Source organism: Ambystoma mexicanum, chromosome 6p (genome assembly GCF_040938575.1).
Source record: "Ambystoma mexicanum isolate Mex_15411 chromosome 6p, UKY_AmexF1_1, whole genome shotgun sequence".
Classification (NCBI taxonomy): domain Eukaryota; kingdom Metazoa; phylum Chordata; class Amphibia; order Caudata; family Ambystomatidae; genus Ambystoma; species Ambystoma mexicanum.
Window position 1 is genome coordinate 1,502,154,503 of NC_090935.1, and position 24,512 is coordinate 1,502,179,014.

General features: G+C 45.9%; 1 protein-coding gene across 1 annotated transcript in view; it reads left to right on the top strand.

The window, feature by feature from the left end:
* Nucleotides 1-24,512, top strand: part of BMP2K (BMP2 inducible kinase) — a 1,074,721-nt gene that overhangs the window by 367,110 nt on the left and 683,099 nt on the right. Inside the window, exon 6 of the mRNA XM_069626343.1 lies at nucleotides 10,048-10,129. Within this exon, the coding sequence (XP_069482444.1) occupies nucleotides 10,048-10,129 (82 nt within the window). The remainder of the gene's footprint in view (nucleotides 1-10,047; nucleotides 10,130-24,512) is intronic.

The following is a 24,512-nucleotide window of genomic DNA, read 5'->3' on the forward strand; positions in this document are numbered from 1 at the left end:
GCTTACTTACCTGCCAGTTGAACCCCTGATCCTCTTCTGTTTGGGACTACTTTTCCTGTTGGGTGGGGCAGGAGCCACTCCCTAGGTTCAGAACACTGGAACTCTTCTGGAAAGCAGGAACTCTTTTCTTACCTAGGCGTGGCTGTGGAAGGAGACACCTAAGCACTACAGGAGGCTATTTAAACCACACCCGATGGATGAATCTTGCTTTGTGTTATTCTGCATTCTCTGCAGCAGAACGCTTATCGTGTCTTCTGCTTCTGATCCTGGGCCTAAGGGAACAAAGGCTTACCATCCTGGAATCCAGTCTTCAGCAGCACCTGTAAAGACAAAGAAAGAACAGGTTAGCACTACGGTCTTCAGTGGCAGCGCATCTCTTACCTGGTCCATCGGCTGTCACCAACGCCTCGCGCTGCATTCCGGCATCTGAAAGACAAAGGCTTACCTACTCTTCGCATGCTCCGGAGGTCTTCGCACTGCATCCCGGCATCTGAAAGACAAAAGAAGGTGCGTTTAAAGACATTGGGCAACTTTATTACTCACGTGCCATTACTCCTTCCCACGCCGAATCCAGTGGGTATTCCAGCACCCTTCAGCTTCTCTAAAGCTCCGAACTTGTACCTGCAAGATAAAAGGGACAGTTAGTGCGCATCGTGAAGCAGGCTACAAGCGCTTACTTACGTGCTTCCAGGCGCTTCTATTCCTCACGCGGGTTCGATCCTCAACTCTCATCAGCCCGCCATCCGCCATCGCTGGAACCCTGCAAAACAAGAGATATCATTACAAAAGACTGTTAAGACATTTGAAGTGCCCAGAACTTACCGTTCGTGCAGTTAACGACGGACAGCAGTCCTCTGACGTCAAGAGGCCTGCACCCTTATCCAGTGAAGAAACTGGTTACGGCACCCTGCCCCGAGGCAGATGGAGAGCTCGGCGTTCACTTACCTAAGGTGAGGGCGTTAACTTTTGGGGTTCTACAGGAGAAGAGAAAGGGAAGAGGAGAGAGGCACCCAATAACCCCAGTTCATTAATCCCATATTTTCTATCTGCAGACATCTTACTCTTCGAGTCAGACATACAGTGCATAGAGGTCCAGCCCAAAGAGCCAACCATGTGTTACACATCACCTTTGAAGATACGGCATTCACCCAGTCAAGACCGGCACCTCTGCGGGAATCAGGTGAGCGTTACAGGTAGTAGAGGTAACCAAAATTATCAGAGGCCTGAAACCCTCCCGATGGCAAGGGGACACCTGTCCCGCTTCAGTCATTAAAGACTGTGCATCTGAACTTGCGCCTTTCATCTCCTCACTCAACACCTCGTCTACCATCATAATGCCACCCAATATGAAAGAGGCATGGTTCCTACCCCTCCTTAAGGAACCCGCATTAGATCGCACACACCCTACCAACTATCGTCCTATTACCACGGCCACATTTCTACTTACAATGCTAGACCGAGCTGCCTACATCCAGATACAAATACACTTGTAACCCAACAAGCCCCTCGGACTGTGCCAATCTGGATTCGGGCTGGTTCACGGCACTGAATCAGCACTTCTAGACCTAAAGATCCAAATTGATGACTTTAAGACAACGGCAAACTAGCTCTTCTGCTACTGTTAGCCCTTTCAGCAGCCTTTAATTTGGTAGATCATAAAATTCTCTGCCAACACCTTGCAACGGCGGGCCACTTCTTGCCTAAAGCTACTGCTTGGATCTCATTCTTTCTCTCTAACAGAACTAAGAGTGTTCTCAACATCTGCCCCACCCCCCCAGTCACCTGTGGCGTCCCTCAAGGCTCAAGCGTATCACAAACCGCTCTTCGACCTCCTTGACACTCAGATTCTCCTATCTCAGGCACTTATGACAAATACACTGAATTCTATCTACCAATCTAGTCAGACTTGAATGGCCATAAATGCATGCCTCAATGAGGACAAGACAGAACTGCTCCTGATTGGCTCACAGCCACTACTAAATAAACTGGATGGAGCATACAAGTCCTTCATCATTGAAGGAATCACCATTCCAGTTTCCAAAGAAGTGAAAACCTTGGGGATGTACCTCGACTCCTCCCTTTCACTAACAAGGCAAGTAAACACCATCTCCTCCTCTGCAGCATACACCACAAAACATATCAATGCCTGCAGACCTTTCCTCTCTGCAGACAGCTGCATCACTTTTGCTGGAGCTCCTATAGTCTACAGACTAGACTACTGTAATGCCCTCTTCGCTGACACCACTTCCTGTAACATCAAAAAACGTTGTCATACAGAATAATGCACTAAGAGCAGCTCAAACATCCCAAAAAGAGACCACATCTCAGCCAGGAGAAATGTACACTAGCTGCCTGTTCGAGAACTTATTCTATTAAAAACACGCACCATAACTTATGCGTGCCTCTCAATCACTGCACCTAAATACCAAGCATGGAAATTTACCAAACCACAATCTACCAGAACCACCCGGTCCACCTACTCTTGGTTCAGACTACAAAAGGCAGGGGGCCTCCGCTTCCCTACCGTGGCCGCCAAACATTGGAATGCACTTCTCCTACAGCTAAGGTCTGAATCCTCATTCTGGACGTTCCCGAAAATCCTAAAAATGTGTCTTACAAATCCTTTAACTCTGCTCAAACCCCTTGTGACCTACATCAGTCTTTCGTCTACACTGATTGACCTGTTGACCGCTCTACTATTTCTCCTCTACTTAACATTGTAACTACACTGTCTGTATTATTATCACCAAATTATGTTTACTGTAACCAGCATCTAAATGCTCTGGGTTTGGTGCACTTCACAAATGTCTAAATAAATAAAATAAAGACCTTGAAAACACCCATTATATAATGCCATCTTGAATAATGTTACAGAAATGTGTAAAGAAGCAGCAACGGGAAAAAGATCTTAACAGAGTTTGGCCTTATTGATAACCACCTCCCACATGTAACTAGTAAGGCTAAGATAGTCCAGACCAACACATTACACAAAGATAGTTGGTATGACAAAGATAGTCGCCAAGTCAAACGTCAGATAATGGCTTCCTTATCAGTGAGATCTAGTGTTGACAGGGTGCTGTAACGATCCCAGAGACAGCTGTATAAAAAGATAGTGGCACAATAAAAGGCAGCTTTTGTTACCTCCAGATGGAAGCTACTGAGTAATGACAAAGGACAAGCTAATGATTGTTGGGGACCATGGCCAACGGCCTAATTCCCTCTCTTCCAGACAGCTAATGAAATGGGTCTAGTCCTGCTTTGATGATTGGTGGAAGCATGTGTCTGGGGATTAGAAGGACCTAGCTCTGATACCCCCGAGGGCGCGTGGGCAGTGAAATCCGAGAAATGGTGCACCAGCAAGACACATTTTATAGAAGGAGTTTTCTTCAAAGGGGCGAGTTTGGAATTCTAATAATGGTCATGCCCTTAAGAGCACAGTTGTGCCAAGATCCTGGTCCCGAAGACCTTGCCTATACCTTGCAAAGATGTTGGAATTCCCATCAATTGATATGGCCTCAAAAGCCTTGCTTACCGTCATTTACAGAAGTCCCTTATCATCTAGACAAAGCAAGTGTAAAGTTTTAGTTCGAGAAACTGTGCGCTATTTTACTGGTTGCTCAAGCACAATCTGTTTTTACCAGTGACTTTTCTACCTTGAGTTAAAAACCTCATACTAGACAACTTCAGTAGGCCCCTGGGAGCAGCATTTCTATGGTCTGAAACAAATATGGGTTTTGCAGGCTCTTTTGACATCAGGTGTGTTTACAACAGAAAATGCAAAATCTCACTTTCTTTACATTGGCTTGGAGGATGAGCGGTATTCATGTGTATTCAGAAACACGGAAACTGCTCTCCTGAACATCCGTGAAGACCTGCTCTATAACCTTGATGTTAATCTCCCCTCTGTCCTCATCTTACTTGATCTCTCTTTTGCCGTTGACACAGTCGACCATGCCATCCTGCTCAACCGGCTCTGTGATAACCTGGGTATCACTGATCAGACTCTGGCCTGGCTGACTTCTTTCCTCTCGGACGGACCCTCCCAGGTCCAACTTGGGTCCTTCCTCTCCTCTGCCTGCCTCTGTCTACCAGTGGTGTTCCCCAGGGGTCTAACCTTTCTCCTTGGTTGTTCAACCAATACCTGGCACCTCTTGCCCACCGCATTGCTGCTCTCTACTCCAACTTTCAGTGCTATGCGGACGACGCTCAGCTCGCTTTCAGGCTCACCTTTGCCGCCTCTTTTCTTTCTCACATCCTGGATTGTTTGTCTGCAATCCGGGAGTGGTGTGCTGCCAATGATCTCTGCCTGAATACCAGTAAGACGGAGATCCTCCTCATCGGCACACCTGCACCTTCTTTTCCTGCCACCCACTGGCTGGCCTCCCTTTGCGCTCTTCATGCTCCCACCTGTGAGGCTAAGAACCTCAGGGTCATCTTCGTCTCCACACTCTCCTTCTCTTCCCAGATCTCTGATGTCTCTAAGAAGTCAAACTACCAACTGCACATCCTCGAAGGTATTCTTCCTTTCCTCTCCTTCCCCCAGAAGCTCTGTCTCCAGAGCTCTGGTTCTCTCTAGGCTTGACTACTGCAACAGCCTCTTTTTAAACCTGCCTGCCTCTACTCTCCGTCCTCTACAACTCATCCAGAACAGGACTGCAAGACTTGTCCTTGGTCTCAAGCCCAGGGATGGTATCTCTCCAGATGTGAAATCTCTCAATTGGCTCCTAGTGGCTGCAAGGATCAAGTTTTAAGACCATTTGCATTGTCCGCAAGGCCTTCTGGGGCCTAGGACCACAATACCCCCAACCCTCGCTTCAGAAATATCTTCCTAGTCGAGCTCTTCGCTCCTCCAACTCCTTGAGGGTCAGGCGCTTCTCCAAGCAGCGAGTCGGTGGCAGATCTCTCTCTTTGGCTGGCGCCTCCCTCTGGAACAGCCTCCCTGAATCTTGAGCAGAACCATCACTGGTTCATGAAGCATCTCAAGACGTTCCTCTTTGCTTCTGCCTTCTCTCTTTCCTGCTGATCTCCTGTCTGATACTGCACTGGTCACCTGGCTACTCTCTGAACTTTGGGCCCAGGTCCCTGTCCACCCAGTTGCACACCTGCACAGCCTCCTGGCAACTCTTGCACTTGGGTGTGTAACTGCAACCCTAAAGTCCCTTTACCTGCACTTATCAGACACTTGTTGTCTGTACATAACCCTTGCACTGCCACCTGCTGGCCGCACTACTTGTTTTTGATCCCGTGTCCTGCACTTGCCCTTCCTCCCCTTCCTCTGGCACTTTTTCCCCTCCCCTCTCCCCTGCACTTGTGCAATCTCAATGTCACTAGGCCTAGTAACATTGTTGCCTTTGTTTCCCCTCCCTTGCCTCGTTGCGCCTTGAAACACTTGTGTATAGGCGCTTTATAAATGTCATATATAATTCAGGTCTTTTTGTATCAATGAATTTGATTTAAAAGCACATTTCCTTTTCTATGGCAGGTCTCACTTTGTAATCAGTCAGCATTTGACTTTTTCTTTGCCAATGCATCGGTCCTGTATGACTAATCGAGTTATTCAGTCATTTTTCCCCATAAGGGAGCCTTTCCTTGTGAGGCTAGGGAGGTGAGCCCGTTAGGCAACATTCCCCATTGGGGTGGCAGTAGGCGGGACCTTGCAGGCAGCGATTCCCCCTCCTGAGGACAAGAACTTCAGTTCCGATGCAGAACTCTCTTTCCATCACACTTAAACACTCTAAGGCAAGGCTATATCAGTTACCAGAAAACCAGAATCCTCCTTTATCTGTTATTGCAACACCTCTACAGAAGATGGGTATCTGCCCGATAGTGAGACGAGTAAAAACCTAGGCGTAAGAAAGAGTATAGCATTGCCTGACACTGGAACGAAGAAACCCAAAGGAGTTCTGCTGAGGCTAATTCTGACGCAAAGAAAGGACAGCTATTGGAAACTGGGAAAGCCCTAAAGCAGCATCATTAAAAGGGGAGAAACCAGATAACCAGAGAGAGAGAGTGACCAGGAAGTTTCGAACCAGCTGGAGGGAAGCTGGTAACTGGGAGAGAAGGCTGTTTTCTACGCAGGCGAGCGGCTGGAACCCAGTAGTGCCCAAGTTGCCCAGTGCGAAGAGTAGATCCAACAATGCTTGCCAAAGAAGTAACGGTCCCTGGAGGGACATTTGGAAAACAATCAGAAGAGAGAAGCAGTGGCTGGGAAGAACCCGAGCCACAACTGGGCACTGAAAGTTCTTACCTTGTGGTGGTTGGGAAGGAAAAGCAAAGACAACACCTTTCCACGCTGACACCACAGGGGGAGAAACATTGAAGCGTGTTGGAGCGAGGTGACGAAACAAACACTGCAGCCACTCTGACGAACCACGGAGGAACGCCAAAGATGAGTGCCAACCCGGTGACACAGCTATATTACACTACATGAACTGGGGGACAAGACACATGTAACACGAGGCAGAATAATATCCCTCTTAATGATAACGGAAGGGAATATAATGATTCAAGTAAGCTCACCAGGAAGTGTAAATACATGAAGAGTGAGAATCACAATATGACTCCGCCTATTCGCCCAGTGAGTGCGTATTTACTAAGTAGAGTGAAAATCACACAGGGAAGCAGTATACTCGTCCCAGTGATTGTATAAATAATAAGAGTGAGAACTGATCAGGAAGTAAACCTATTTGTACCAGTGAATGGAAAGCTTATTAAAGGAGTGACACTGGTCACTGGGTACATTAGACAGATCCCAGTGTGAAGTCAAGAATACCACAAGGGAATCAAGGAGCCACAAAATTGGAGGAATTGTTGTCCGGAAAAGAACTGTTTCCAACAAGAGTTTAGAAGAGCAGAGTAAATAAATATTAAGAGGCCCGAGCGCCTCGAGAGAGGAACTTGGGAGCTCAAACAGAACTAAAGAAAGGGACGTTGAGAAATCCCTTGAAATAACTGAATGAACTGGTACAGGAAATAGCAAGAAGCTACTTTGAGATTGTATACATGAGAAATACTTGCTGGCACAGCAACCCCAGAAGAATGCAGTCATTCTCCTGGTCTTTAGTTATTTAGTATAAGTGGTAAGGTCGGTAAGGATTAGCTTTTGGGCTTTAGACAAGACAAGCACTGTAGCTTTTTTGGGATAGGTAGGGAAGCCTTTAGAATACGAAAATGTAGGCATTTTTCTATTGTTTTCAATAAACATCCTTTAAAATGGAAAATGTTGGTCTGCCTCTTTCTGAGCCTACCAAACCTGAGTATTGAGCTTTCATACTCTTGATGTACTATATTGAAAAAGCAATGCATGTTGACCTCATGCAGATGTTTATTCCTGTTTAATTCCAGTGTTGAAACAATCCATTGCAAGAATTCTGACATGAATAAGCAAATTATTTCCCATGTAGGATGAGAGTTCATTGAACAAGAGACAGCTGCTACTGAAGGTCTGTGTGAGCATGTCTTGTCTTAGAACTTATTGTAGGTGACCATATACCTTTTTCAAACACTGTTGTATTCTGATACCAGAATAGATGTTAAAACATTTAGGAATAATTTGTTTTGGGTGTGGTTATCTGCCTTATTTGACTCCCTCACTGCCCTGGGTTATTGCTTGTAATTTTATTTTAGCAAATTTAAATAATCACAATTCAATGATAAAAGAACAGCGACTTGCCTGTATTCACCCTTCTTGCCAGAGAGCAGGTTTATTTCTTCCTTCGAGGTCTACGTGACCAAAATTGAGCAACTGGTGCATGGCATTGTGGGGGCTGGCTGGCTAGTTAGTGATCTTAAATACACTGAGACATATTTTACAATGCAGTCTGCCTGTGTATTTAAATGTAATTAAAACAAAATGAAGTTCTAGCTTTTTATTCTCTTTTGTAGTCTCCTGAGATCCTGCTAGACCTAGTACTAAAAGATGATGCAAAACTGTCTTGGGTATTGCTATTTTTACCTTGAAATCCAAAAGTGAAATCCCCTATTAAGCATTTTAAAAGTAATTCAAATGATAGTTTTCCTTAACTCTTAACATACCTTTTTTGAATACTGAATATGATTTTAGCTGTAGGTGTGCCTAGCTGTCAGCAGGAAATGGATCATTCAGAATGCTTTTGCCTTACTCTTAGCAACTTTTATTCATGCTTTTCCTTTTTGATATCTTAATGTTAAATGACATTTGTTCCGTGCACTATCACCACTGGAGTGGTCCCCTGACGGATCTGAAAGAAAAAGGGTGGTAGGGTAGGGCGTTTTAGTAGGGCAAAGTTTGGAAAGGCGCAATGGAGCTGTGATGTACTGTTGGCAGTTTCAGTTCGGTTAACACTGTTTGCTGAGCTTTTTGGTGCAGCATATGGTCAGGATCCGTTGTGTGCTGTTGTGTCAGAATCCGTCGTGTGCTGTTGTGTGAGGGTCTGTGTGGTGTGGTGTGTTTGTTGTTGCAGTGTGGTGAAGTGCATGCGGGTTGCTGTGGTTTAAGAGGTGTGGTTGTGTTTAGTTAGAGTGTGCAAGGTGTTTTTGTAGGTTTAGTTAGTAGCATTGTTGTCCTGAGAAATGCACACTCCTATTGTCTTTCGGGATTTAGACAAAGTTGTCTTCCTTTCAGTGATCTATTTCCACGTGATAAGGCTGTATCACACCTCTGTCTTTATGTTAAGTTAGCTAGTCTTTGCGTTTCTCTCTTTGTTTTGGTCGGCCCTACAGCCCAGTTTGTGGTTGGTGCTAACTAGTCCTCTTGGATCAATCTACTTGCAACCTAGGCCTGTACCCAACGCCCTGTCTGAGTGGGTAAGGTTCGTAGTTGTGCCTTTTGTGTTAGGCTTGTTTGCTATTGTTGTGTCCTGATAGTGTTGTCGTTCGTAGTCGGTTCCACCTAGCATTCTCTCTTGTTTTTGTCAGAGTTTCCCTTAGTCGGTTCTCGGTGTTGTCTGTGCCGTCGTCGATTCGGTCAGCCTGTTTTTTTATTTTCTGTTTGTTTCAGTTGTTTCCGCCTGTTTCCGAGGTGTTGAAGAGCCAGGTTTTTAGTAGTTTTCTGAATTTTAGCTGGTCTTATTCCTTTCGGGAGGTTGTTTCAGGTTTTTACCGCCAGGTGGGAGAATGAGGAGCTCCCTAGTTCTTTCTTGGTGTATGGTTTTGGTTCCAGGCGGATTTCATTGCTTGATCTGTGGAGTCTCGTTGGCTTGTAGATTAATTTCTTTTGTAGGAATTCTGCTCCTTGCCTGTTGATTGGCCTGTGTTATGCATATTGTTTTGAACGCGATGCGTTGTTTGATTGGAAGCCAATGTAACATTTTTAGCGCTGAAGTGATGTGATCTCTTCTAGATAGTTTGAGGAGGAGTCTAGCTGCTGCATTTTGGATGTGTTGTAATTTCTTCAGGTGGTGTTCCGGCGTCCCGAGGTAGAGGCTATTTGTGTAGTAGATTCTTGACATGATGAGGGCTACGGTTGTCAGTGTTTTGTGGGTGAATGACAGGAAAGGTAGGATTCTTTTTGTTGAGTGAAGGATGAAGAAGCATTTGTTAATTATCGCGTTTACTTGTGGATCTAAGGTTAGTGCGTTGTCCATCAGGACTCCCAGGTTTTTGACTACCTTTGGTGGTGTGGACGTGGTTCCCAATTCTATGGGCCAGGGTATGTAGGTGTTCTCTTGGTTTTTTGGATATAATCATGATTTCTGTCTTTCCTGTGTTGATTTTTAGGTTGTTGGTGTTCATCCAGTCATTGATTTCTTTTAGACATTCTCCTAGTGTTGATTGATCTGCTTCTGTATCTTCGATTTTGTAGATGATGTGAATGTCGTCAGGAGGGTGCTATAGCGGTGCTTGCAATTTGCATTAGCACAAAGTGTTTATGGTGGCAGGATGCTTGTGGGTGTTTTCACGATGTGTCGAAGCTAGAAAGCATGACTATCACAAAAGTGAAGCCCGCTGTTTGAAAATTTCAATAATTTTAGATGTTGAAATGGTAAATTTGCAATACCCTACTGTGACAAATCTGTTTCCGTTTGAATACTTTGTGTGGTTAAACAATTGTTTTTACTTTTGTGCTAGGTATACAACTCTATCATACAGAGCACCTGAAATGATCAATCTTTATGAAGGAAAGCTAATCACCACCAAAGCAGATATCTGGGTAAGCTAAATGGGTGTTGCAGTTTTAAATACGAAACCTTCATCTTAAATAAAAAATAATCATGCAGCTTTTTTGCACTTTCCTAATGAGTGCATCAGTGTGTGCTCTATTGTGATAATTCTTTTTCTCATATACTTATTTTTTATTGGTCTTTGTTGAAGGCTCTCCCAACTTTACTACACCTGTGTTTAACCTGTTAAAAGTAATCAGTGTTTGTAGTTTTTTGGGAGAATTAATTCTGTCCTCCCACAACTTTTCATTTTTGCCAGCATGCAGAGATTACAGTCGCAGGTTTATGTTTGACCTTAATGTTTGCAGCTTTTAACCCTAAACATTTAATCTCCCTAAAATTGCATCACTTACAACTAAATGATATCAATCTCTCACTCTCGCTCTCTCCTAGGACTTTGACCATATAATGAGGTTTTAAGTACAATGATTGTAAATCAGAATAGGTTGGGGGTGGCTAATTTTCAAATTAACTCTGCAATTTGGGTAATTTAAACAGTTTCAAGTGATGTATTTTCTCTACTGAGCCCATCCACTTCAAAATATCATATTTGTCACCTTAGCAACAATACAGTGGACATGCTTGGTGATGATAGGCTACCGATAGTGAAGAGTGCAATAAGCCATGGAAGTGATCACCATGTCATGTTGAAGTCAGATTAAACACAGTTAAACTGAGCACGAGAGTTGGGGCAATTGCTTTTTACTGATGCAACAAACTAAAGCTGCCAGTGGCTGCATACCTGGGACACGAGCTGCAGTTCATAAAATACTTGACCGCATTGAACACCACAAAAAAGGGTTCTGCTAAAACAAGTAGCCTCCATGTCCAAAATAAGGTTTCTGTCACCAGCTGCCCATTGCCTAGAAGGACCATTCAATCATTGTCAGTCCAAATGAAGATTAAAGGCCTTTGTAATATTGTCAGTAAGGCAGGTTAACACAGGAAGTAGTTGTCCTATTGTTAATCAAAACTGAAAGTTTTGCCTTTCTATGTTCTAATTCAAGAGTAGGACAAATCATTAATTTTGTTAATAGCTACATGCACACTCTTGCTCTATATGAAGCAGTGTCTAATTGATATATTTGTTTAATTACTTTAATGTTTCGTCATCTTTGCTTGCTTTCTTCTGAAAATAAGTAAGTGCTTCTTAAACTAAAAACATTATGCAACCCATTACTACTCGTGATAGTATTAACAGTGGCGCCTTATAAATCAACAATAGATTTCAATCTCATTTCCCTTCATTAAAAGTTCAAGTTACTACTCTTAAGGTTATCGCAAAAAGGAAAATGCACTGGAGCTGGCGGTGACATGGCTTTACCTTTTGATGCTCTCCTCCACCCCTGTCTGCAGACACCCTACAGAAAAGCATCTTTTTTACATAGTGTGGTAAACCACTGTCTAGACTTGTAGACTTGGTTAAGAGATCCACTCTGGGTTGCGCACATGAGCTATGCCGACGTGCGCTCCTGAGCCTACGCTATAGCCTTGGAATATCCTGCCCAGAACATCCTTCCGAGAAGATAACATTTTGAAATTCCCAATGTAACGGGCTGCGGGAAGGCAGGGGCACAGAGATAAGAGTTTTCCCTTTGGCAGTCACCTGCTATGGAGGTGATTCGGAATTCAGCTCTCTCGGTGGTGGGGGATGGCACCAGCTTGTTTGCCTCGCACCGAAGCGGACATTGGAATCATCGAAGCGAGCACCCAATTAGGATAGAGGGAATCTGGGTTCGTGACTGGCCCTCTCTCCCTCTCGTACCCTTCCTCGCTTTGAGCATCAGGCTTATATGCGACCCAGACACTGGACAGACAGCGTACCTTGAGCCCGTAATCAGGACAGCGAATGTGTGACATCTGTAATCTGGGAGCTAACAGGCAACAGGAGGCCGGTCAGGTCTCCCTGCAGGAACCCTGTAAACATTCCTGCGATACCAGGGGACTGTGCATGCCACCGACCTGATCGGACTGTCGACATATCTGCCTGGATTGAGAGAGGTTGCCTTTGACCCCTTGCCCTCTTCTCTGATTAAGATCTACGGCCTGGGCTGCTGGCCTGAACCCCCGAGAAGAGAGAGCAGATTCCTTTGATAGCGCCATCGACCAAGTACTTGGACGATTCTGTGGTTTTATTTTATTTTTTTAAACTTTCTTTATTGGCATTTTCAAACAAAACAAACAAGCCATACAGCCATGCGCTGGCCATGATATGATACCCCTGCCCCTCCCTCCTCCTCGCCTTTTGTACTATATAGTGTCTTTACGCCAAAGTCGTTATCTCTGCCACGCAGCGCTCGAGGTTTCAGCGCTGTGTATCGGACTGTCGTTTGAGTTCCTTGATGGAGATGGCTGTTGTGAGTTTAAATCGCCTGTTGTTGAAAGCAAGTATGCTATGTATGGACCCCATATATCTGGAGGGCGTGCGTGTAGTGGCAAAGTCTTGATAAAATCAGTTTCTACATCTTGGCAGCATGCTATGTCTTTGAGCCAGAACTGTGAACTTGGAGAGGGAACCGTGCCCCAATTGCATGCGATTCTTCTTCGTGCTAGGATCAGTAGTAGGTCTGTTAGTTTTCTTACTACTTTCGGTAGTGTTTGGGTCAGGCCCAGCAATGCTATTTTTGGCTCGAGAACGAGATCTGTTTCTATTATTGCAGAGGTTTTTTCAAATACTGTTTTCCAGAAGGTGGCCACTGAGGGACAGGACCACTCCAGATGAAAGTCCGCTGCAGGTGCCCTGCATCTCGCGTACTCTGCCGATATGGAGTCTCTTTGGGCTTACAGCTTCGCTGGCGTGTGGTATGTCTGATGGAGGAAGTTAAAGTGAATCAGCTTAAACCTCGAGTTGATCGCTACTTTTTGAGTAAGGTTTAGCATGTAGGCCCATTCGTCCGGGTTTGTGCTTCCTAGAGCTTTTTCCCACCCCTTTTTTACCTTCGGGCGGGGCGGGATTCGGTTCACTCAGGAGAGCCTTGTAGATGTTTGTTACTAGGCGCGCGTCTCCCTGAGCTTGGATTGTATTATGAAGTAGATCCCAGACTGGTGGCTGTTGCGGGAAGGACGGAATTACCGCCTGCAGCGAGTGTCGTAATCTGAAGTAGATGAAGGTATCAAGGGCATTATTGCTTCCTCTTTCTCGGGCTTGTTGCAGGGTCAGGAATGTGCCTTCTGGGAAGAGGTCGTTCGTGGAGTGTAGCTGTAGCTTTTCTGACCAAAGTAGGAATACTTTTTTGGCTGTAATGGGTATTCCCAGGATGTGTTTTATCGGGAGAAGTGGCGAGAATCTGGACGTGACGTTACTTTCCTTGGCAATCTTTTTCCAGATTGAGTATGTGGTGGTGACAGGGTTCATTGATGATTGGGTGACCGGGAATTGGCCGAAGATTATGGAGCGGAGGAGATGTGGTGTCGCCAGTGCCCTCTTTATCTGGACATGAGGTTTTATGAACTCTGTCTTGTACTATTGGCTGAGATATTGGGCCTGCGCTGCCCAATAGTAGCGTTCCAGGTCTGGGAGTGCCATTCCTCCTTGTCGTGTGGGCTGAGTTAGTGTAGTGTAGGCAACTCTCGCTACCTTGCCCGCCCAGACGAGGTCTAGGACCATGCTTTTGATGCGCTGAAGGAATCTTTGTGTGAGAAGCAGAGGGATATTTGAGAACAAATATAGTAGTTTGGGTAATATAATCATTTTCACTATTGATACTCTGCCCCAGAGAGTGAATGGTAGGGATTTCCACCTGTCGATTTTGGATTGGATGGTGTCTACAGTGGCTTCGTAGTTGTCCCGTATAATCTCTTCTTTCAGTCTGGACATGTAAATGCCAAGGTACCTGACATGCGAGTGTTGCTACTGGAAGCCAAAGTCGTCAGTGAATTCGGTGGTGGCAGGAGTGAGTGGAAAAATTACTGATATGCTGTTGTTGATCTTCAGGCCAGAGAAGCGCCCGAACTGTATTACAGCCCTCATTGCCGGGTTCAAATTCTCAGTTGCGTTCTGTAGAAACAGGGCTACGTCGTCTGCGTAGAGTGAAATGATCATCTTGTGTGGACCGAATGAGAGGCCTCTGTGGAGGTGGTGCATGCGCATGTCAGAGGCTAGGGGTTCCATCACCAAGGCAAACAGAAGCGCGGAGAGTGGGCAGCCCTGTCTGGTTCCTCTTCTCAGATGGATGTCGGCTGAACGGAGACCTCCCAATATGATGTTAGATGCTAGCTTTTTGTAGAGTAGTGAAATTAGATGTATAAAGCGTTTGCCTCGGCCCATCCTTTCCAGGACTGTGAACAGGAAGGGCCATTCGACCGAGTCGAAGGCCTTCTCGGCATCCAGTAGCACTGCCACTGCCTGACAGTCTGGTTTGAGGGTCTCCATTGCTCCAAACATTCTTCTTATTCCATATGAGGTGTTTCTCCCAGGAACAAATCCTGCCTGATTAGCTAGCACCATGGCGGGAATGAGGGATAGTAGTCTCTTGGTCAGTACTTTTTTGCAAAAATTTTGTTGTCGAGATTTATCAGAGATATTGGTCTATACGCGCCACATTCCTTTGGGTGTTTGCCGGGTTTATGCAGAAGGATTATGTTAGCCATGTATAGTGACGGCGGTAGTTGGCCATTGGTCAAGGCTTCGTCGTAAACCTGCAGGAGCAGTTGGGCCAGGAGGTCTGCATAGTATTTGTAAAATTCGCCGGATAGGCCATCTGGTCCTGGCGCTTTTGTATTGGCCAGTTCTTTAATGACCTCGAGGATCTCCTCAATGGTGATGTGGGCATTCAGTGGTTCCCTGAGCTCTGGGTCGACCCAATATAGTTCCACTGTGTCTAGGTAGCGTGTCGAGGAACTTCACTTCTCTCTGGGCTGTATTTCGGAACAATTCCAATTCCTTTTTGATTGCTGCTAGTGACTGTGAATCGTTGTCTGTTAAAAGGGCTACTTCGAGGTCTTTGAGTCTGGATTCACTAGCGTTCAGTTCTCTTCGTATTAGTTTTTAAATTCTGCATTCCTTCATCATGCAGACCCCTCTGGTGAAATACTTCAGTGTCTCCCACATTGTTCCAGCTGAGGACACTGACCTTTGGTTGACGTCCAGAAACGATTTTAATTCTGTTCGGAGTTCCTCCGCAAAGACAGTGTCTTGCAATGCTCTGGGTTTAAATCTCCAGTGAGGTCTAGGTTTGATTGCTTGTGTAGTGCTGTGTTCTAGGGACAACATGGAATGTTCCGACAAGGCTCTCGGTAGGATATAGCAATCTCCCCACTGCAGGCGACTATGGGCGGACACGAGGAGATAGTCTATTCTTGAGCTGTTTTGATGAACCCAGGAGTGAAAAGTGAAGTCTCTGGTATTTGGGTTTTTGTGCCTCCAGATGTCGACGAGGTCATAGGCCTTGCAGATTTCAATAATTTGTAAACTTGCTTCGGATGGAGCCGTCGTCGTGTTATGCGATTTATCCATGGCTGGATTAAGAGTTGTATTGAGATCTCCGCCCCATATGATCGTGGATCTCCTGGCTGTGTTTAGATGAGTCATTACCCATTCGAAGTTGCGAGGGCTGTTGATATTTGGGCCATATGAGTTCACCAGGGTGACCTCTTCCCCCCGCCAGTGTCCCGTGTAACAGGAGCGATCTGCCCTCTGTCTTTTTTTTGGGAGATCAGTTTGAAGTTGGCTGCCTTATTAATTAGAATGGCCACCCCTCTGGTGTATGACGAAAAGGACGTGAAGTAGGGTGGCAGCCCCAGTCTTTCGCCCATGGGTGTTCGGTTGTCGGTCGTAAGTGAGTTTCCTGGATAAATGCTACGTCGATTTTGTGTCGCCGTAGGTACTGTCATTTTCATCACTTTCGCTGGCTGATTTCCCCCTTTAATATTCCATGTAGCTACTGTGAAGGTGCTGTCTTTTTGTTTCTTTTTGCAATCAGTTTCTTGCGAGTAGTAGCTGGAAGGCTGAGGCGATGAGTCTTGGTGTGGTGGCGTTGGGCGAGGCGTGGTCTCCTCCTGGGCAGTGCATGTAGGGAGCCACGGGCTCGGTTAAACATAACTCCCAACTGGTATGAAACCCCCTCCCATTCTTCACGAGCAACCCCCAACTCGCTCGTCGTGTTTCCTCTTTCTTCTAACGTAAACTTGTGACTTTGAACATTACTGTGCTAGGGGCGCTTGGATCTTCCCAAGTCGCATGGCCTTGAGGTATTTCAACCCCTAGTTTGCATTCCGGTGGTGTTTTCTTTCATGTTGGGCTGCGTTTTGTTATCTCTGTTCACCTATGGCGGGTTCCTTTGGGCTCTTTCTCTTTGGGCGCTGGTTTGGTTGTTCTCGGGTGAACGGCAGCCTGCTTGATTGAGGTAGTTGTTTGCTTCTTCGGGGGACTGGAAGAACTGAGTCTTTTCCCTGATGATGTACTCTGTCGGGCCGGAAACAGCATTAAATATGGAATTTGGTTGATCCGGAGTCTGTTTAATGTGTGTAAAGGACCTTCTTTGCGCCTGGACGGCCGGTGAGAAGTCAGGGTAAAAGTGAACTAAGTCGCCATCATATTGTAGGTTGCCTTTCTCCCTGGCCATTCGAAGTATTGTGTCTGTCCTTATAATTAAGTAATTTTGCAATTATTGGTCGAGGTGGTGCTCCGGGGGCGGGTTTTGACGTTGGTATTCTGTGTGCTCTCTCGATGACGAATAAGTGCAAGAGTGATTCTGGTCCAAAGAGGGATTTACACGGTTCCTCCACAAAATCCTCCATTTTGCCAAGCAATTGCTTCTCTCTTACCCCTATTATCCGGATGTTATTCCTTCTGGAGCACCCTTCGAGGTCTTCGTTTCGCGCGTTGGCTATTTTCATTTGGGCCTCCAGAGACGACACCCTGGTGGTTAAGGATGTTACTCCATCGTCAAGATTAGAGATTTGTTGCTATGCTTCGTCCAGGCGCTCATTGTGGGTGTCCAGCCGGTGCTGTACTTCATCAACTTTAGAAGAGAGGTCGTCTAGTTTACTATCGAGGTTATTGATACCCGTTTTCAATTCCAGGAGCAATGTTCTAATGTCTAGTGATTGGGGGTCACCTTCTTCGTGGCCTGAAGTGCGTGACAGGGATTCGGGTTCGCTGTTGTTTCTTGGCGTCCTGGCTGAGGTGCCGGCTTCGAAGTTCAATTTCTGTTGTAATTTGTCAGATTTCCCCATTGTGGAGACGCGTGAGCAGTGTTGTCTATCGCTCAGTTGGGGGGCCAGAAGAAGGTTGATGCAGTGTGGTGATTTAGGGGGGCTGTACTGGCTGTTGGGGTTCTCGGCCCCTGAGGTGGTTTGCGGGTCACTTTATTGCCCTGTAATGTTGATTCACGCTCAGTTTTCTGTTCCTGGCAGGTTTTTCAATTAACGCCTGGGGTAGCAGGGTATCATGTGCCAAACCATTTGCTGATGAGTCACTGTCTTGCGGGGTTGCTGCCGTGCTGTTTTGCGAGACCACTGGCTGTTTGCTGCCGGAGTGCGTTTAAATTTCTCGTGGCAAGTGTTTTTAGCACTGACTGTGGTGCGTTCATGCTAATTTTGCTGCCTCCTTCGCGTTGACGAGGCGGGAACCTTCTCCAGGTGCTGATGGGTTGGTTGTTGAGGGTCAGCTGGGGAAGGTGTTTACTCTTGACCTGGGGGGGCCAGTGGGGCTTGTATTAAGATTGTAGGCAGAAGTGCTCTTAGGTTTTTGCTGTGCGTGTTTAGTAAGCCCAGTCCCCTTTATGCGCTCTGTACCTGGAGGCTCTGCCTGGGTCTTGCTCCGTCGCACAAGGTCTGCTGTCGGTTGCTGCTGTGGTCCCGGGCGTCGTCGGCTGGTGAGCTGGGAGGGTGTGTACACACTCTCCGTGGGGCTGCAGGTTGCCTCCTTTGGCCTCCGTGGAGTTGCGCCTCTTTAGCCTCTGGGAACCATCATACTGCCTGGGTGCTGTGCGGCAGGGCCAGGCTGCGTTCTAAGGATGTAGATCAGCCCGCTCGCCCATTTTCGCTGGCACCTCTCCCCCTGGGCGCTCCAACGAGCGCTGCCGTGCTGGGGGGGAGGGGCCGCCGGATAGTGCCCTCTGTTCTTTCGCGGGGGCTTCCGTATTCAATGGACCCCCCGGAGGTATGTCCTGCGGCTCTTGGCTGGGGTGTGCGCCTCACACGGGGAACGGCCGTGTCACCTGTGAGCGACCCCCGATGTTGCCGGGGGAGGGGCCGGGGCACAGCTGCGGCTCCGGCGGTCGATGAGGGCTCTGCAAGTCTCCTCTCGTTCGTGGGCACTCCGGAGCTGCACTTCTGTTGCGGAGGCTGCGCCGCAGGGGCAGGCGGGTGACGCTAGGCCTTTGGGTCCCCTCCGCCGCTCAGGGGCACCGCGAAGCGCCAAACAGGATGTAGGCTGCCTGGGCCTCGAATCAGTTGGCACACGGGCCAACTTCTGCTCAGCCCTCTTGCTGGGGATCGGTAGATGTTTAAGGGGGTTAGACCACCGGAATTTCAGGATTGAGAGGATTTTTGAGAAGGCCGTGCAGGAGCTGAAAGAGGAGCGGCCATCTTGTTCGGCTCACTAGCGCCCTATATACTTGGACGATTCTGCCCCGTGAGATTCAGGAGGGGCTGATTCAAGTGGGGGAACCTGCCCTTATAGTCACACACTGTGCTTTTGCTACTGCCATCTTAGATATCTAAATATGACCAAATATAAAGGGGGAAAAACAGGAAACTCAATGCAAGATGGACCAATATACGGTGCCCCACTCCACACCTGCCCAAACTCCACTGCCTTTGGATGACACTGACAGCGACCACTCAACACCTACCACTCTCATTTATCGACTTAATTAAGGCCATTGCTGACTTTTGAAAATCTATGGAAGGCAAAATTAATACAATCAGCTCTGTTGTGACTCTGCTACTCCACAACCTTTTAATAAATGTCATCCAGGATGGGGAAGGCTTAGACACGTATTTCCGAGTCTGAAGGCAACCTACGCACAGTTAAACGGCAAGTGATTGATATGTCCAAAAAAATCAAAATGCCAGATAGAGTTGAGGATGTCGAAGGCAGATCCTGCAGCAGTAACATCAGAATACATGGACTCTGTGGTAAATCTGAGGGACCCAGCATGGAATTGTTCCTTGAATAGTGGCTGGTGGACCTGATGAAAATGAGGGGCTCTTGAATTTCTTATCCATAGAACGGGCGCATTGAACGCCATCTGACCCGCCAATACCGGGGCCCCCACCGACAACTGTTATGGCCAAACTATTGAACTTCCGAGATTGTGAAGCAATTCTGCATATGGCATGCAACAAGGGTCCCACACAGTATAATGGAGCTAAGTTTGCCTTTTTCCCAGAGTACCCCAGAACAGTCCAGAAAGCTGGCCAGTTGTTTGACTGAGAAATTGCAATCCCTCAACAGGTAATATGCCCTCTTCTTTTCGGTTCAACATCAAATCTATCTGAATGGAAAAACTCACTTCTTTATGAACATTGTTAGAAACACAAGCAGAGGATGGTGTAAGAGTCCAGCAGAGGTCAGACAGCAAGAGTTGACCCCAAACAAACCGTACTAAACCATACCGCCACCAAATCAGAGGAGTCTTTGGATCTACTGGATGGATAGACCCGTGCCTCTTGGAATACGATTGGAGAACCCCCTCCAAACATATGACAGTCAGACATTTTACAATTCGACAAATCATTGGAAAATGAATATGGGCCATCAGTGCAGACCTACGTTGGCTTGGCTGCGGTGACGATCCCTCAAAGTTGACACCTATTGTTACTTGTTAAGCTAGTCATGCTGGCAGTTTTTAAGTTTAGACGAAGGATACCTCAAGTTGAGAGGAAGTATGGGGTGTGGGGGAGCTGGTTGCATTGTTGTTAATATTGGTCAATCAGGCTACTAGGGGCTGCTTGGTTGATCACCACATGGCGGTTGAATAAGCTTTGATCATGCACACTCACTGAACACTTCCGGTTACACTCTCCTTCCTTACATGGAATGTTAATGGCCTTTGTGACCAGATAAAAAGTGGAATTGTCCTACAATATAGTAACAGACACACGCCAGATGTCCTGCTTCAGGAGACACATTTAGCGGAAACGAAATGCAAGTTCTTTAGAAGGTCCAACTACAAGACTACTATTCATGGATCCAGGGGAGTGATGGTTATGATTCACAAATGCCTGCCGTTTAAATTCATGACGGTTCTACAAGATAATCGGGGCAGATTTGTGTGCAAAAGATTTGTGTGGATTTGGGAGGAGAAGCTTGGCATTTTGAACGCATACGCCTCACCTCCTCTTAACTATGGAACTCCTACAGGAACTCCAAACTTAATTGGTACAGCATCCACTTGAAATGTGGATTATGAGGGGGGAGACTTCAATGATGCGATTAACTACGAATGGGACTGCACGCACCTTTGGGGTAGGTCAATGAACGGCCACACACAATTGTAAATGTTTGCTTCTGCAATTGGTAGAGCTGATGTATGGAGGACACTGCATACTCAAATTAGGGGGTTCTGCTTTTATTCCAGGGTGCATGCCTCCATGTCACAGCTAGATTACTGTTGTCCCTCAAAGCGAAATGCATAGGCTTACGTCAGCGAGATTCCTACCCAGGGACATCTTAGTCACTGTCACTGTTGCTGATTGAGCCAAGAGAAACTATCCCTAGATTGCAGAAAACTTGGCGGCTCATTGAGTATTACTTGGGGTTCCCCAATATTATTGAAGGCTTAACAAACAAAAAGTAAGAGTACTTTACCATTAACACACCGTTGGTAGAGAGTTCAGTAACATCGTGGGAGGACTTCAAAACTGATGCGGTGAGGCAATTTAGCTGCTCTCCCCATGACACAAAAACCGGATGAGAAACATGGAAGGAAGTAGAGATCTATCTAAACGCATGGAACATTTCTAAAATCTAGAGAGAAATTCTGCAATATTGCTCTGGATAATGTGTGCCAAGCACAATGGGCTAAAGTATGACGAATATTTGAGGTGGGGGATAAAGCGGAGGGGAGGATAAAAGATGATAAGGAGATAGCCAAATAATTTGCTAAATATTATGAGTTACTTTAACAGAGTCCCTGAATTCCAGATACTCTGGATGACTTGGACATCCTGGATGCTCTAACGGTCTTGCAAATCACGGCTCAACAAAAACCCAGGCTGGACCAATATATTACAGAAGAAGAGATCACTGAGGAGAACTCTGATCTCCACTTCGGAAAGGCATCGGGACTGAACAGATTCCTGATGGAACTCTGGAAGAAGCTTGGCAATAAAATCACAAAACCTATGCTTGATCTCTTTCAGAAAAGCAGGGAAATGGACGTACTGTCTCTGGACCTTCACCAAGCTACACTAATGGTCAACCCCCGACAAGAAAAAAAAACCCTACTGAATGTATACCGCTCATCAATGGCGACGCTATGATCCTGGCAACCGACTATTGCAGGTCATCCCCTTAGTAATTCACTCTGATTCATGTGGGTACTTCTCCGATAGATCCAACTGAATACATGTTAGATGACTTCATGGGGCTATATAAAGGACCCTGCTTTTTCGATCCCCACACTCCTCTCCACCGACTTTGAAAAAGCGTTTTACTCAGTGACATGGAATTTTCTATTGAAGGTAATGGGGCAAATGGGATTTGACATTCAATTAATTTGGTGAACTAGGTTGTTATGCGAGAAACCAAGGGTGGATATCGGTGTTAATAGAACATCCTCCAAATCATTCCTGCTGGTGAGGGGGACTGGACAGGGCTGTACCCTCTCCCTGCTCCTTTTCACCCTGGCCATTGAGCCTTTGACAGTCTGGTTTAGATCCAACCCGGCATGGCAGGGCTTTGCGTGGCCCATCATGGGACATGAAGACAGTGTCATTGTACGCGGATGATCTCATTTTCTGGGGAAAACCCCATTAGATCCTGCCCTAGAGTGACACATACTTCAAGAATTTGGATTAATCATCGGTCTCACTGTGAAGTGGTGTAACGCAGTACTGTTTTTCATAAAGGAGATGATCTAGCCATCCCATCCACATGTAAATACCAAATGGCTCGAGATACATTTAATATCTGGGCATACACTGATGCAGAGGCCAGCGGATATCTTTTGCTTGACCTGGAACCGAAAACTTTGTGCTTCTCTTAGGATGCTAAACACTGGAAATCACTACCGATATCACTGTTGGGAAGGACTGCGCTCTACAAGATGCTGATGCTTGATATATATATATATATATATGTACATCCTACAGAATACCCCCATCACTTTCCCTAAAAGTGAATTTGACAAAGTGGATGCTATTCTTAGAGACTTGCTCTGGCGAGGCTCCCAACCCCCCAAATGTGCCTTACTTACATTACTGAACTCTGGGAGGGAGGGTTGAATACCCAATATTAGTAAATATTATTGGGCGGCACAGCTGGCCTCGCCGACTGGCTGCATGGGGACCCCCAATTCCATATATGGATGGAATGTGCATGTATGAGCAATGCGATGCCACTACAAATCCTGCATGGTGGAAAGGGGTATACACAATTCTTACGGCCACGCAACAAGCCGTCAAGACTAGGGGAGTGGTCACAAAATATATGGGCTGGGAAGGTAACATCACCCTTTTGCAACTGTTATGGCATAATATGGAACTTTCTGAAATTATAAAGATGGGTACCGTCTCGTTGTCGATCTGAAAAAATATCCTTGTCTTTGGGAATGTTGTGGAAGGTGTTGAAAGCTTAACATGATCTACCTATGTCTGAATATTACCATTGTATACAATTCACTCATGCCCTACACAGCCACATAACGCACTTTCACAACATTCCATCATACTCAATTTGGGAGATTAACATACTACCTGAAAAAATAGTCCAAAACTATCTTGACATTGTACCAGGCCATTACATCCTTCACATCACACACATTAATGCATCTTAAAGTTAAATGGGAAGTTGACATAGGGACCCTCGAGTTAGAGGCACTCATTTTCCTGTGCAAGGCATTAATATTGTCCAGACTACGCTTGGTGTAACTGAAAAGCCTGCACAAAATGTATTATGCGCAAACATTGCTTTTTAGATGCGACCGAGCATTTCATCAATATACTGCTTATGCTGTAAAACTGCAGCGGGCACCTTTTTCTATATTATATGGCAAATCCCTAAAATACGGAGGTTTTAGTATACGATTCTTGATAAAATGGCTACAGTGATGGCATGAGAGATACTGGATGATCCGAAAATGTTGCTACAATGTATATGGGGTGAATTCTCTCTTAATTGATATGACAACCTAGACACTGCTTTGATTGTTAAACGTAACATCACAATGTTATAGGGGAATGGGGGTGTGGTGCAAGCAAAGCTATGTGAACTGGTACTCTGACACTGATGTTTGTATGATGGTTGAGGAATGAATTATAATTCCTGCCGATGCCTTTAGATCTTTGATAAGTGGAGGGATGCTTGATCAAGCCTAGTGTACTGAAATGGGGGGAATGTGGAAGATATGCATATTGTCTGTAGCCTTAATGTTTTCTGGTACAAAAGGCCACAAAGGTGATGTTTCACCTAAGGGCTTCTTATGTGAATACCAATAAAATGTTTTATTTAATTTAAAAAAGGCTGCTCTGGTGAGTCTACACTCCCTGCTTCAGCTGCTGTCATTGATATGGCCACTTGATAATCCAAGTAAAGTTTATTGGGGTCGTTCTGTTCTTGACACAAGCTAAAAGACAATATTGTCCACCAGAGGAGGGACGCAAGCAATGTAGTATGGTTGCCTGACGCACAGGATAAGATCTGAGGACCGAGATCCACCCCTGAGTACTCACATTGATGGGTACTGAGAATGTCCACTTCGAAGAGAATGAAGCGATAACCTTTGCCAAGTGGTGCAAGACAAGATGTTGAGCGGTGCATTGCGTTAGCTGAACTAACTACATCAGGAAAGCCTGCTCCAATCTGAAAAGCCATGGCAGAGGTTGTCTGGAAGAGAGGGCCACCTCCAATAGTCTGACTATATCTGACAGGGGGAGTTCCTGGACACGGGTCCCTCTTCTCACACTGAGTTTGGAACAGAAGAAGGAGATTGAGAATGTGTAGACAGAAGCGAAGTAGTAATGCTGGACATCTGGATCCAGGTTAAGAGACCCAAAGCACTTTGCCAGGGAGACTTTAAAATGTGCTGCACTGTGTGTTTTAATACCACATGCTGGCAAAGTGAATTTGAAGTGGTAGAGGGAAGTAAAAATAACAATCCATTTGAACCCCCGTATGCTGAGAAACTGAGCCATAACTTCCTGAGCAAATTTACAAAGCATTCATAAAATTACATGTTAATTGCTGAGAATACGAGTCCCAAC